The following is a 15,343-nucleotide window of genomic DNA, read 5'->3' as shown; positions in this document are numbered from 1 at the left end:
GGGGCCTGGTGGAGAGTGTTGGGTGGGTGCAGGGTCAGGGGCCTGGTGGAGAGCATTAGGTGCTTGCAGGGTGAGAGGCCTGGTGGAGAGCGTTGGGTGGGTGGGTGGGTGCAGGGTCAGAGGCCTGGTGGAGAGCGTTGGGTGGGTACAGGGTCAGAGGCCTGTTGGAGAGTGTTTGGTGGGTTGGTGCTCCCTCAAGGACATCCTCCTGTGACGCCCTTGTGCGGCCTTGTCGTCCTACATATATGGTCCTGGGCGAAGGGCTCAATCCTGGCCTCATAAATCCCTCCCAGTCTCCACTGTTTCATGTAGGTACACTGCGCACCGCGGACCACACACAGCTTCATATATAGCGCTGTATAAAGCGCCTACTGGTTATACGTCTTCAGAGGCTGTTTATGAATTTATGGTGATGTGAAAAGCCTCTTGCGCCGTGTTCTTTGGAAGTTTTACTACGTCATCTGATTCAATGCTCCCCAAAAGCAGCACAAGGCTCCCTATCAAGTATTTTTTTACAGTTTTATATAGTGCGAACTCCACCCGAAGGCATCAGAGCACTTTACATTAGCACCAGTTGTGTTACAGACAGACACATTAATTTTTAGGCACGGGGAGTCCATCATGCTTTTTGAAATGGTGCCATTGTTCCAGGTGGCAGCCCCCTCCATTGGATGGGAAGGGTGCAATGGGGTGGCCGAGAAGGGTGCAAGGCAGTGGGGAGAAGGGTGCAAGGCAGAGGGGAGAAGGATGCAAGGGGAGAAGGGTGCAAGGTAGAGAGGAGAAGGGTGCAAGGTAGAGAGGAGAAGGGTGCAAGATAGAGAGGAGAAGGGTGCAAGGCAGAGAGGAGAAGGGTGCAAGGCGGAGGGGAGAAGGGTGCAAGGCGGAGGGGAAAAGGGTGCAAGGCGGAGGGGAGAAGGGTGCAAGGTGGAGGGGAGAAGGCTGCAAGGCAGAGAGGAGAAGTGTGCAGGCAGAGAGGAGGAGGGTGCAAGGCGGAGAGGAGAAGGGTGCAAGGCAGAGGGGAGAAGGGTGCAAGGCAGAGAGGAGAATGGTGCAAGGCAGAGAGGAGAAGGGTGCAAGGCGGAGGGTAGAAGGGTGCAAGGCAGAGGGGAGAAGGGTGCAAGGCAGAGGGGAGAAGGGTGCAAGGCAGAGAGGGTGCAAGGCAGAGAGGAGAAGGGTGCAAGGTGGAGGGGAGAAGGGTGTAAGGCGGAGGGGAGAAGGGTGCAAGGCAGACTGGAGAATGTTGCAAGGTAGAAAAGGGTGCAAGACGGAGGTGGAGTAGGGTACAAGGGGGAGGGGGAGAAGTGTAAGTGGGAGGGGGAGAAGGGTGCAAGGGGAGGGTGATGAAGTTAAAAATGTGCCCCCCCCCAGTAAACATTTCTGCGAACGGCCATGATCAGAGCCCACCCCACGTAAACTTCTTGTAACGCCACAGAGCTCCTTCAGCCTATCTCTAGCCTGGTTACTTTTAGTGGGAGTGCTTTATACTACTCTATGATGGTGTTGTATGCATTGAGATGTACTTTATAAGATCTTTGTGATTGCAAATAAAGGTTTATGATAGTGATGGCTACTCTCTGAATCCTTCATCACGTCTAGGCTTGATTCTTCATGTAGACCTGTGGTTCCCAAAGGGTGCGCCGCGGCACCCCTGTGCGCGGGTAAAAAAATGGTGGGGAGCCACGGCCAACTGCCAATTAGGTCAAGGGAGCCACGAGTCAAAAAAGTTTGGGAACCACTGCAGTATGGGGTGGGCAAATATCTTTGGTTGGGTGGCGAGGTTGAATTTGGACTGAAGGAAAAACACAAAGATGACCCACCTCCTAAACCAGAGTGCACGACTACACACAAGTAGCAGGCGAGAGTCAGTAGCATTTTCTGGCAATCCAAGTACCTGCAAATGTTACTGATGAGCAATGCAGTAGCGTACACCACTGGGAGAAGCGTAAATCCTGCACTCACCTAGCAGAAGCAGACAAAATACCATGGACTAAAATACACTGCAAGGGAGCAATAAGAAAGAACTGTGACTTGGAAGGCTATCAAGAATATAGTGACGGGGAGGAGCTACGCTAGCGAACAAGATGGCTGCTTAGGCTCACGGCTCCGCCGACCTCCGTCTCCTGCCAGATGATCCTGTCATTTATCCAGTCTTTACGCCCTGCCTCCGTGTGTATGAACCGGACTACAGCTCGATGATGCGATCCAGAGATTTCTACCGTTTTGGTAGACAGAGTTATATCGCGTTAAAGTTTGCGGCCTAGCCCAGCTTGGAAGCCGGGGTCTCGAGTACTGGCCCAGCCGGGTTCCAGTTGAACAACATCAGCTGTGAACGTGTGGCAGGGTCCGGTCTATTGCTGTGGAGGTTTTCTTGGCCCTATTTTGATGGCGGTCTCCTGAGTCGGTAAACATCGAAGGAGGGGTGACGATGCACGACTGAGGCTGTGGGCGGAGGTCCCTGACCCGGTGGCCCGGTTAGCCACCCGCCGGCGTTCGCTGGGATGAGATCTTCGCTTGCAGTGGCGAAGCGCAGATCGATGCCACTGTTAACATTGAGTCCCCCTCTGCTGTTGTCCGTTCCACTTTTGACTGTTACCCCGGGGAGACCGGGCTCTATGGGGGACGTGAAAATGGTTGATATCGAGCGTGGAGCGGACTGAGAATGAACGATAGCGCGTTCGTTTGAAATTGGGCGGATTGGACCGGTCCCTGCTCCACTACAAGGAATGAAGCAGCTTGAGATACCCACGATGGCCATTTTGACAGAGGAAGCGGGCCCCGTGCAACAAGAGGTGTCGGAGCCTCCGGCCGGTGTGATGGCCGATAGGAGCGAGATCGGTGCTTTGAATGGATCGTCAAGCCTACTATCAATGCTGACTGTGGAAGGACTAATCGGTGCTCCCTTTCCGGAGACTTTTGATGAGAACTGTTTTGGGCTTGAAACCGCGTCTTTACCCTATCCGCCAGTTCCATTACGATGGCGGAGGAAACAAAGTTGGGAGTTCATGACGGTGAGGAGAGTCTTTGGACCTGATGGAGTTCTCAGTGACTTAACATCTTTGCTTGATCTCAGCTTGAACTTTGCTGCACTTTTCTCGTGTTTTGACTGTCCTGTGGAGGCGGCAGTTCGTCCGGAAGGGGTTCGCACGTCCGATCGGAAGGGTCAAGGATGAGACTGATTGACTGGGTTTGACATTGTGGTCTTGACGGATGTGGGATTTGCTACCATGATGCTAGCGGGAGGTTGGGCGGTGTTTACAGTTTCCCCTGTTGCGTACTGCATTCGTTTCTTAACAGATTTGTGGATTTACTCTGGGGGATTATTGGTTCTGGCGGGAGGGAGGGGGGACCGGGGGCACGTACGAAGGTGCCCTCCTCCATTTTCTATTTTTAGTATTTAGTTAGATGGGGCGACAGGCACACTGCTAGTTGGGGTTCGGCGAAAGCCATATGCAGGGGTGCAGGGTGGGCGGATGGGTGTTAGTGTAGTTAGTTTAGGCTGTGGTGTGAGTATTTTTGTAATTTATCCTGATTTCGTTTTTTCGTATCTGGGGGCACTATGCCTTTCTTTATCCTGTTCTGTTGGGTGGCGGGAACGGAGTACCGTAGCGCATCAAATGTAGCTTAATTGTGTGCAGTCAACTATTATGGAACGATCTACGCATCGATGTTTCAATGACCCCGCCCACTGTTTTTTTACAGAAATCCTGATATCTGAAAATATTTGCTTATCATTGTAACTGAATGTGATGTCCCAGATAAGTCTTTGTTTTATTATGTTTTATATTTGAAAATAAAAAGAAATATAAAAAAAATATATATATACATAGTGACATTTCCTATGGCACAGGTGGGTGGTAGCACACAAATGGGGGCAGAAGACTTGCACGCTCCACTTTTCCAACAAGAGCAATGGACTCTCAGCTTGCACTAATTATATCATACTGCAATAGCACGAAGAACAGAGCCCACTAATACCAGGTAGCTCCATCAAAATGTGACTGTTACCCTGATATTTGTACTGCGTTTTTGCCCTCAGACGTTTTATGTACAGGATTGTGTTGTGTGTGCGTATAAGTAAATGCTATTATGTCTATCACTGTGTTCTGAGTTTCTATCTTCCATCACAACCAAATATAGCTTGGAAATCAAGACTTTGCTATCCTGAGGGCCAAGTGCTAAAGAAGTGAATTTGGGGCTCAGTATTGGTTCAACAGTGAGGTAAAACCCCAGGACACCAGAGGAAAAGAATTGTATCTTTAAAATTTGAGCCCAGTAACCCTTTTCTATCCTGAGTCTTGTGAAAAGGTTCCCATAAAGCTTATTGTAGTAAGCAGGCATTTTAGCAGGGAAAGCTCAACTAAGTAAAACTGGACAGCCATACTGATTCAATCACAGCACTGAACAGCACTGACAAGTGTGCATCACTCACCTCTCAGATGTAGGGTCTGCACAGTTCAGGGGATACTTCAGCTCAATTACATCCCCATTTTTCTCTTTTAGCTGCCCATGATGTTCCATGTAATACTGAACTAATTCTGCAAGGGTAGCAAATTTTTCTCCTCCATACAGATCATAGTAATCACCGGTGTTCTGGATCTTTATGTGAGTGACAGCTCCGTTCCGTCTAAATTTAAGTCAACAGAGAGTGGAAAATACATATAAGAAAGTCATACAAAGCAATGCAGAGACCATCAATTCAATTTTATCAAAATTAAGTCTATACCAGGTTTTGGGAAACTCATTTGAAGTTGTGTTGGAACAAAAACATAGCTTTAGCAACACAGTATCTTTTAAGGCAGAATCACACATTCCAATGAAACTGATAATGCTGACACTTTTTCCACAGCAGAATCACACTGAATGAAATTGCTAAAGCAACAGGATAAAAAATAGATGAATGGCAAAACTGTACACAATAAACAATTCTAGAGGGAAACAGGATTGGTCAGAATGAGCTCTGCATTTGATCAATCCTTGCTTGTTAAAAGGTGCTCAGTTCTCTCATTAACCTTCTCCATAATCATGGAGCCTGGTCGCACACACATATAGGATCAAGCTGTGAGGCTTCTTCATGGCGAGCGCTATTTTCTCCACGTCTCATATGTTTTCTAAGACGTGATTGTATACATCCATTTATTTTCTTTCCACACTCCAGTAGAACAAGCCGAACTAAACTAATGTCTGACAGATCAAACTAGGTTTTCTAAGATGTATAGGAAAAGCATATTGGGCACTAATCCAGTATTCATTATTATGTCAGTACATACTGCATCAAATGTAATGAAAGAGGGTCTGAGGGAAAGTTTAAAATCCTATACGAATTCAATCCACCTAATTCTAATATTCACAAAACATAATAGAATCCGTAGGACTTAAAAAGGCTACTAAGAATCTACCTCTAAAGCCGAGCATAGAGGCACTAACATCCCAAAGTGATGTTAAGCATACGGTAGAAATTGAGGGAGATGACCAGGTATATATACAGGTAGAGCAAGGAAAGCAAAGAAGAAACAGAGACATTATAGTCAGAACCAGCTAAGGATAACTGGTGTCTCATCAATACACAATCATGTGCCCAGTGTCATCATCTGGGGTCCCAAACAACCCTCTCCTGACCCTCTTGAATATCAGAGGGAAAAGGGAGAAAGAGTCGTATCCTTCTGTGAAATTCTTGCTAAAGGAAAAAATCAGATGGGATTTACTTAAAGAATAAGTGATTAAAATAATCTCGAAGGTGCAGTGCAAAAAAACTGTGAAAGAAATGTGACTAAAAAGGATAAACCACTAAGATTGTATACTACCCTTTCTAATACTATTGCTAATAGTCTTCAGTGTGTTTTCCTATTAAAATCAGTGTGGAAGTGAAAAGAGATAGTAAACAGTTAGGAATTATTCACTGTTTCAGAGGTCGACATGTTTCAGCCACTCGGATAATTTTTAAAGACTGGCTGACTAGCAGGAATAAGTTGCTGAGGTTTACAGTTGAGGCAGACAAAGAGAAGATTGCTTTTCTTGATCTGGCCATTTTTCACACACAAGGGAGATTACAAAGTGAACTCTATCGGAAACCCATGGCTCGTAACTCGTTGCTATGTTTCGATAGCCAACACCCGAAATCGCACCGGGAGAGGTAGATTCTTAATAGCCTTTTTAAGTCCTACGGATTCTATTATGCTTTGTGAATATTAGAATTAGGGGGATTGAATTCGTATAGGACTTTAAACTGTACCTCAGACTCTCTTTCATTACATTTGTTCTTGTACAGCTGTTCAGCTGCGGGTCGTCTTCTTTATTGTTTTTGATATCACTTTTTGGATAATTAAATCCTGTGATAAAATATCAACCATAACATTGTACTGTAGCAGCTGTTTTTTAGGTCTCGCCTTTACCATTCCGCAGGAATGGGAAATGGGGAGAATTCAAGTCGGCTATTTTCTCTTCAAACCAAAGGGCTTTCAGCCGCGGTTTTCTTGCAGTTCACGTGAATCACGTGATCAAACATGCACGAGCATTCACGTCCAGGGCTTCTCCTCCCCTAGCAGCACTCCTCCCACACCAGCAACTCCCTCCCCCCCCACACCAGCACCTCCCCTCTCTCTCCCCGCAAACACAGCCTTGCCCTAGCAGCACTCCTCCCACACCGGCAACTTCCCCCTCCCACACCAGCACCTCCCCTCTCTCTCCCCGCCAACACAGCCTTGCCGTATCAGCACTCCTCCCACACCAGCAACTCCCCCCTCCCACACCAGCACCTCCCCTCTTTCTCCCCGCCAACACAGCCTTGCCGTATCAGCACTCCTGCCACACCAGCACCTCCCAGTAAAAAAAAATAATGGCGGCCGCGCATCTTGTTTGTTTACATCTCTGCCATACCCCCCTCCTTGCCTTTCCACGTCCCAGCGCTCTTTTCTCCCCCTTCCTTGACCCAGCTTGCTTTCTTTGCCTTCCCTTCCTCCTGCTCGGTGTACCCTCTCCCCTGGCTAAAGAGACCGAAAGGCGCCTTTTTTTCCGGCAAACCATAAAGCAAGGGAAGGTACTTTAGAAACAATGTGTCAAGCGGCACGTTCTTTTACACATTCGATTACATGCACATTTTACGTGTGCGGACAAAGTAAAACATTCTGTATGAGCCAACAAACATTTACTAGGATTACAAAAAACACTTATGTTTTTTGTGGTGACTTGTGCTGTCACCTACAACGCACTAAGCACAGCTCACCATGCGTCTCCAATCTCCCTTGCACACACTCTTTCAGAGACACGCTTTCCGTTCGTGCAGCACGTGCAGTGGAACCGGCCGCAGAAATCCATAAAATCAAATAATTTCCCTGTCTTTCAACACTCACACGTTCACAAATTTTAGACGTGCATCTTGCAAGCATACCCAGCCTGTCTTACCTTATCCCCCCCTGTCTTAACTTCAGTCTCATTCACAACACACATTCGTCACATAAATGCACACACTAGAAAACCAACACTGCTGCTCACTCACTTTCTACAGGCAGATCACACCACTTCGACACATCTTGAAAATTGTTTATAGTGGGAATTAACAGAAAATATTACAGGGGATTGTAGACACATTTGTCCAAAGACTCCATAGCCTATCACAGCTCACCATGTGTCTCCCCTCTCCCTTGCACACACTCTTTCAGAGACACGCTTTCCGTTCGTGCAGCAGGTGCAGTGACACCGGCCTCAGGAATCCATACTATCAAATAATTTCACAGTATTTCACTTGCTGGGACACATACACGGAAAAAAAAAACATCTCTGTTCGTGTCTCTTTGTTATCCTATCCCAATCACGCCCGCCAACACGCACAAACAGACCACAGACTTTCTCTTTTCCATTCACACACGCAAACACGTTGACCACATTTAGACGTTCATCTTGCAAGCAAACCCCCCCTGCCTTGTGTCTCATTCATTCATCTACACGTTTCTGCCTTTTCTATTCAGACGTGCACTTTTTTTTGTCCTTTTAAGCATAACACCCTGTCTTTCAATTGCTGAAACAATTACACCAAATCATCTCTCAGTTCCATTCAGCACGCAAGGCAACATGCACAAACAGTCCACCAAAATCAGCTTTCTGGTCGTGGCTCTTGCTTATTCGATCCCAATCAGGCCCGTCCACACGCACGACAGTAACACACAGCCCTCACATTCTATCTCTTTTTCATTCATCCACGGAAACACGCACAAGTTGACAACATTTACACGTGCATCTTGCAAGCATACCCACCCTGCCTTAGCTTATCCCCCCCTGTCTTAACTTCAGTCTCATTCATTCATCTGCACCTTTATGCCTTTTACTCGCGCAAATACGCACTAAAAGAACAAACACTCTAGACTCTTTCACATTCATGCACGACAACTTTTATTTTCTTCTTTATTTTCAACTCTGTAAGGTGGGGAGGGGGCCAGAGCCAAACGTCTGGGGCCTAACCACCCCAGGGGACTGAATTGCTTTCATCAAAGTCGTAAAGATTGTAATCTGTTGTCGGCCATCCGCGGACAAATGCAAATGTTAAGTAAAGAGACCGAAAGGTGCCTTTTTTTCCGGCAAACCATAAAGCAAGGGAAGCTACTTTAGAAACAATGTGTCAAGCGGCACGTTCTTTTACACATTCGATTACATGCACATTTTACGTGTGCGGACAAAGTACAACATTCTGTATGAGCCAACAAACATTTACTAGGATTACAAAAAACACTTTTGTTTTTTGTGGTGACTTGTGCTGTCACCTACAACGCACTAAGCACAGCTCACCATGTGTCTCCAATCTCCCTTGCACACACTCTTTCAGAGACACGCTTTCCGTTCGTGCAGCACGTGCAGTGGAACCGGCCGCAGAAATCCATAAAATCAAATAATTTCCCTGTCTTTCAATTGCTGGGACACATACACGGAAAAACGTCTCTGTTCGTGTCTCTTGGTTATCCTATCCCAATCATGCCCGCAAACATGCACAACAACCAGCTCACACACTTTCTCTCTTTTCCATTGACGCACGGAAATACGCACACGTTGACCACATTTGGACGTGCATCTTGCAAGCAAAACCCCCCTGCCTTCTGTCTCATTCATTCTTCTACACGTTTCTGCCTTTCCTATTCAGACGTGCACTTTTATTTGCCTTTTAAGCATAACACCCTGTCTTTCAATTGCTGAAACAATTACAACAAATCATCTCGCAGTTCCATTCAGCACGCAAGGCAACATGCACAAACAGTCCACCAAAATTAGCTTTCTGTTCGTGGCTCTTGCTTATTCTATCCCAATCAGGCCCGTCCACACGCACGACAGTCACAAACAGCACTCAGACTCCATCTCTTTTCCATTCATCCACAGAAAAACACTCACACGTTCACAACATTTACACGTGCATCTTGCAAGCATACCCACCCTTCCTTACCTTATCCCACCCTGTCTTAACTTCAGTCTCATTCACAACACACATTCGTCACATAAATGCACACACTCGAAAACCAACACTGCTGCTCACTCAGTTTGTACAGGCAGATCACACCACTTTTATTTAGAGTGAAAATTAACAGAAAATATTACACGGGATTTTAGACACATTTGTCCCATGACTCCATAGGCCATCCTTCCTACTACGCTCTTCCATCCTTTCTTTTTACATAGAACTCACAACACTTTCAAACATTTAAGTGACGCATTTGACGACAAAGAAATTATTTATAACATGCATCTTCAATACTATATACTAACTACAGCTGTACGTGTTCTTAAATAGCACACCCTTCGTCACTACCTTTTATCCACACAGTATATTGAGCCAATTCTGCTGCTCCCTCCTAATGCACGCACAGATCACAACACTGCGACACATATATAAAAGTCTGTGTCATCGGAATTGACAATGTTTGACAAACAATACACAACTTGGCCACACATCACACTAAATGTACACTACTTAACAACACACATTAGTGACATGCATGTACACAATCGTGATCCTATTCGGCTACTCACTCATTAGCCACAGGGAGCTCATACCACTTTGCCACATCTCTTGAAGGATTTGACCTGCAAATACGGAACGAAAGTGCCTATGCTTTGTACATACAATAAGGCCATGCCTGCACACACTAGCTTTCGGACTCCGCAGCTCACTCCTTTTGCAAACACACAGGGCACACTAATTCTAAACATATCAGTAACGCATTTCCATCAAAAGGAAACTGTAAGCAAGTGCGTTACTCAGTGCAAGCACCTCTCAGTCACTGCTCACAGCACTTACTCACACTGCACACAGGCCTCACTCAAACTGCACACAGCCCTCACTAACACTTTACACAGACTTCAAACACACTGCATACAGTACGCTATCAGTGCGTACTGCACACACTTACTGCACACAGACAGAACTTACAGTGCACCCAGCACTCACTCAGTGCACACAACTGTAAATCAACCTGCACACAAGCGTCACTCACACTCCAGACAGGCCTCACTAACAATGCACACATCCTTCAAACACACTGCATACAGTACGCTATCAGTGCGTACTGCAAACACTATCTGCACACAGACATAACGTACAGTGCACACAACCATCACTCAGTCCACACAGACCTCACTGTCAGTGCACACAGGCCTCAGTCTGCTACTTTTTTCAACTCTAAATCCACCTGCACACAGGCGTCACTCACACTGCACACAGGCCTCACTAACAATGCACACATCCTTCAAACACACTGCATACAGTACGCTATCCGTTCGTACTGCAGACACTATCTGCACACAGACATAACTCACAGTGCACACAACCATCATTCAGTCCACACAGCCCTCACTGTCAGTGCACACAGGCCTCAGTCTGCAACTTTTTGTGCAGTTACTAACAATCTACACAGAACACCAGCCCTCAGTATATGCTTAGCACATGCAGACACACAAACACTATACATCCTTTTGTATCACACACAACTGATGGATAGATTAGACAGTTACAATATCTTTGACATCTTAGTGTTGCAAGGGCTCTTTTACTTCACTAGCATTTATTGTGAAATAATGAGCTCGAATTTTTAACGTCACATTTAGGACTCTAACGGCGCGATATTTTTACATTAGCTTTATCCCCACGTACCTTTTACACCCTTCATTGCTTTATACATTGTTTTTTAAAAAAAAGATATGGATAAATATAAGCTTTAGTCGGATTTACGTTATTTCTGAAGGCTTCTTCCTTGCTGCGTGCGGGAAGACACGTACATTAACAAGTGTTGCGTCAAGGAGACACGAAAGTCGCTAGTGGCGCCACAATCGAACCTACATCTACATACACATTCAAATTTTCACACTTGGGAGTTACACACATTATCTCTGGAGACATCTCCTGGGGCCAAGGGAAGGGGATGTACCTTTCATCCTTTGTCCACTTCCAAACACCTTACCGGCAAACTTCTCCACTTCTGCCTATTTAAGATCACGAAAGGCTCATTGTGAGCCATAGCCTTTTTCGTGTCCAGAAAGACATCAGTGACCGACGGAACGACGCTGTATTTGCTACGAAGACTACAGATTCAAAGACACTACGCAACAACTTTGGAATGTAAGTGCATTTGTAGTTTTTTTCGTACTACACTTGACTTTTCTTTACATCTTTCACTTACTTGTTCGTCTCTACATTTCGTTATCTCTTTCTCCTCTCATCTTCAAGCTTGCTACCTCAACACATTCTCCCCTGTATCTCTCCACTTTCTAAACATATATTTTTTCATCGTTCACTCTTTTCGGTCCCTTTAACAGCACACTCTTAACATTAATTTTCTGCTTTACTTCGGTCACTTCAGCTCATGAATACTCTATTATTCGATCTTACCCTCCTTTTTATGGTTCCTATAACTACATTGCCAGATCCACAATAATGTTAACTAACAAATTTATTTCATTGACCTCACCCAAAATCGATCAATCGTACTCTACTGAGCATCAAAGACGGAGGTAATACATGTGACTAAATTATACTTTTTCTTTTACAGATACAACACAGACTGTTTTCAATTAATTCTGTACCACTTGTGATCTTGAACAAACAATAATTTAGGTGAGTACATGTGCATGTTAATGTTGTCATAGAATTATCTGTCTTCCGGAAACGCTTTGTGAACTAATGGTATTTTTCAAGGGCACTATAGACTCCCTCTAGCTGTCTGTATGCTCAGCATGACATACCACCTAAGCGTCACACGATTGCACACACTTTTTTTACTACTCCGCTGGTCACTCATTTAGGACACGTATCTCACACCACTTCGCAATATCTTAAAAATGTGTTTAGCATTAAAATTAATGGTTCATATTAACTGCCATTTTCAAATCATTTGGACCATGTTCGTGTCTCTTGCTTATCCTATCCCAATCAATCACGTCCACACGCACGACAGTCACTAACAGCCCTCAGACTATATCTCTTTTCCATTCATCCACGGAAAAACGCACACGTTGACAACATTTAGACGTGCATCTTGCAAGCATACCCACCCTGCCTTACCTTATCGCCCCCTGTCTTAACTTCTGTCTCATTCATTCATCTGCACCTTTCAGCCTTTTACTCGCGCAAATACGCACTAAAAAAACCAACACTCTAGACTCTTTCACATCCATGCACGACAACTTTTATTTTCTTCTTTATTTTCACCTCTGTAAGGTGGGGAGGGGGCCAGAGCCAAACGTCTGCGGGCTTCAAGCTTGCTACCTCTACACATTCTCCCCTCTATCTCTCCACTTTCTAAACATATCTTTTGTTATCGTTCACTCTTTTCGGTCCCTTTAACAGCACACTCAACATTAATTTTCAGATTTCCTTCTGTCACTCGAGCTCATGAATACTATAGTATTCTATGTTACTCTCCTTTTTATGGTTCCTATAACTACATTGCCAGATCCACAATAATGTTGATCAACAAATTTATTTTATTGACTTCACCCAAAATCGATCAATCGTACTCTACTGAGCATCAAAGACGGAGGTAATACATGTTAGTAAATTATACTTTTTCTTTTACAGATACAACACAGACTGTTTTCAATTCATTCTGTACCACTTGTGATCTTGAACAAACATATTAATTTAGGTAAGTACATGTGGATGTTAATGTTGTCATAGAATTAACTGTCTTCCGTAAACGCTTTGTGAACAAATGGTATTTAACAATGGCACTATAGACTCCCTCTAGCTGTATGTGTGCTCAACATGACATAACACCTAAGCGTCACACGCTTGCACACACTTTTTTTACTACTCTGCTGGTCACTAATTTAGGACACTTATCTCACACCACTTCGCAATATCTTCAAAAGGGGTTTAGCATGAAAATTTTGGGTTAATATTAACTGGCATTTTTCAAACATTTGGACCATGTTCGTGTCTGTTAGTTATCATATCCCAATCACGCCCGCCAACACGCACAAACAGCCCACAGACTTTCTCTCTTTTCCATTCACGCACGGAAACACGCACACGTTGACCACATTTAGACGTGCATCTTGCAAGCAAACCCACCCTGCTACTGTCGCTTCCTACCCCCACCTCTCCCTCCAGCACGTTTCAGACACATGTTTGTCTTTGTTTTAACAGTAAATAATGGCGGACGCGCATTTCTTTTCAATATATTTATTGTGGTGACTTGGGCTGTCACCTACAACGCCCTACAGGGTCCTTCTCAGTAAACACCAAGCACAGCTCACCATGCCTCTCCCCTCTCCCTTGCACACACTCTTTCACAGACACGATTTCCGTTCGTGCAGCAGGTGCAGTGACACCGGCATCAGGAATACATACAATCAAATAATTTTCCAGTCTTTCACTAGCTGGGACACATACACGAAAAAAACATCTCTGTTCGTGTCTCTTTGTTATCCTATCCCAATCACGACCGCCAACACGCACAAACAGACCACAGACTTTCTCTTTTGCATTCAGGCACGGGAACACGCACACGTTGACCACATTTAGACGTGCTTCTTCCAAGCAAACCCCCCCTGCCTTGTGTCTCATTCATTCATCTCCACTTTTCTGCCTTTCATATTCAGACGTGCATTTTTTTCCTACTTTTAAGCATAACACCCTGTCTTTCAATTGCTGAAACTATTACACCTAATCATCTCTCTGTTCCATTCAGCACGCAAGGCAACATGCACAAACAGTCCACCAAAATCATCTTTCTGGTCGTGGCTCTTGCTTATCCTATCCCAATCAGGCACGTTCACACGCACAACAGTAACACACAGCCTTCAGACTCTATCTCTTTTCCATTCATCCACGGAAACACGCACACTTTGACAACTTTTACACGTGCATCTTGCAAGCATACCCACCCACCCTGCCTTACCTTCTGTCTCATTCACTCATCCACATGTTTCTGCGTTTCACTCGTGTAAATACGCCCAAAAACACAACAAACCCACAAATTCTCTCTCCTAACACCCCCCCCACACTCACACGCACGCCAACACGCACACGTGAGTGCCTCTTCCTTATCTTATTCCACGCACGCCCGGTAACATGCACAAACAGCTTACAGACTCTCTCTCTTTTCCATACACGCACGGAAACACGCACACGTTGACAACATTTAGACGTGCATCTTGCAAGCATAGCCACCCACCCTGCCTTACCTTCTGTCTCATTCACTTATCTGCATTTTTATGCGTTTCACTAGCGTAAATAAACACAAAAACACAAGCAACACACAAATTCTCTCTCCCAAACCCACCCCCAACCCCCACACTCACAGTCTCTCGCACGGAAACAAGCACACCATAGCTTTTCTCTCATTCATCGGCACGTTCTTCAAACACACCTTCGACTTTTAGTTACGCACGTCAACACGCACAAGCAGCCCACAGACTCTCTTGGAAAAAAACACTTTTTTTAGGCAATCTATTACATGCATGTCAATTGGTATTTGGACATTCTGACGTTGGGTCGTGCTAATTTACACAACAAACATGGCAAACGGGGATTTAAAGCACATTTGTACATTACATGCCCAGCCCATCTTTCATACTACGCTATTCCCTCCTTTTTTATGTTAAAAATACAGTTTGCACCAATTCACAACATTTAAATAACGAATTTTTACAGCTAAAAAAATTCTTTAGAACACACAGCTTTTCATACTATAATTTCTACAGCTATACGTATTATTATCTAGCACACCCTTCGTTCCAACAATTTTTTCACAACATCTTGAGCCTATTCCGCTGGTCCCTCCTAAGGCACACACAGATCGAACTACTTCGCCACATCTATAAAGCACAGTTGCATGAACATTACTAACAAAAACACTACATACACAAA

General features: G+C 44.9%; 1 protein-coding gene across 2 annotated transcripts in view; it reads right to left on the bottom strand.

The window, feature by feature from the left end:
- Positions 1-15,343, bottom strand: part of PTPN11 (protein tyrosine phosphatase non-receptor type 11) — a 582,335-nt gene that overhangs the window by 455,465 nt on the left and 111,527 nt on the right. For both annotated transcript variants that reach the window (XM_086943082.1, XM_086943081.1), the window contains exon 3: positions 4,430-4,624. In XM_086943082.1, the coding sequence (XP_086799208.1) occupies positions 4,430-4,624 (195 nt within the window). The remainder of the gene's footprint in view (positions 1-4,429; positions 4,625-15,343) is intronic.

This window comes from Lissotriton vulgaris, chromosome 11 (assembly GCF_964263255.1).
Source record: "Lissotriton vulgaris chromosome 11, aLisVul1.2, whole genome shotgun sequence".
Taxonomy (NCBI): Eukaryota; Metazoa; Chordata; class Amphibia; order Caudata; family Salamandridae; genus Lissotriton; species Lissotriton vulgaris.
The sequence above is the reverse complement of the archived record's forward strand: the minus strand, read 5'-3'. Positions and strand labels throughout refer to the sequence as shown.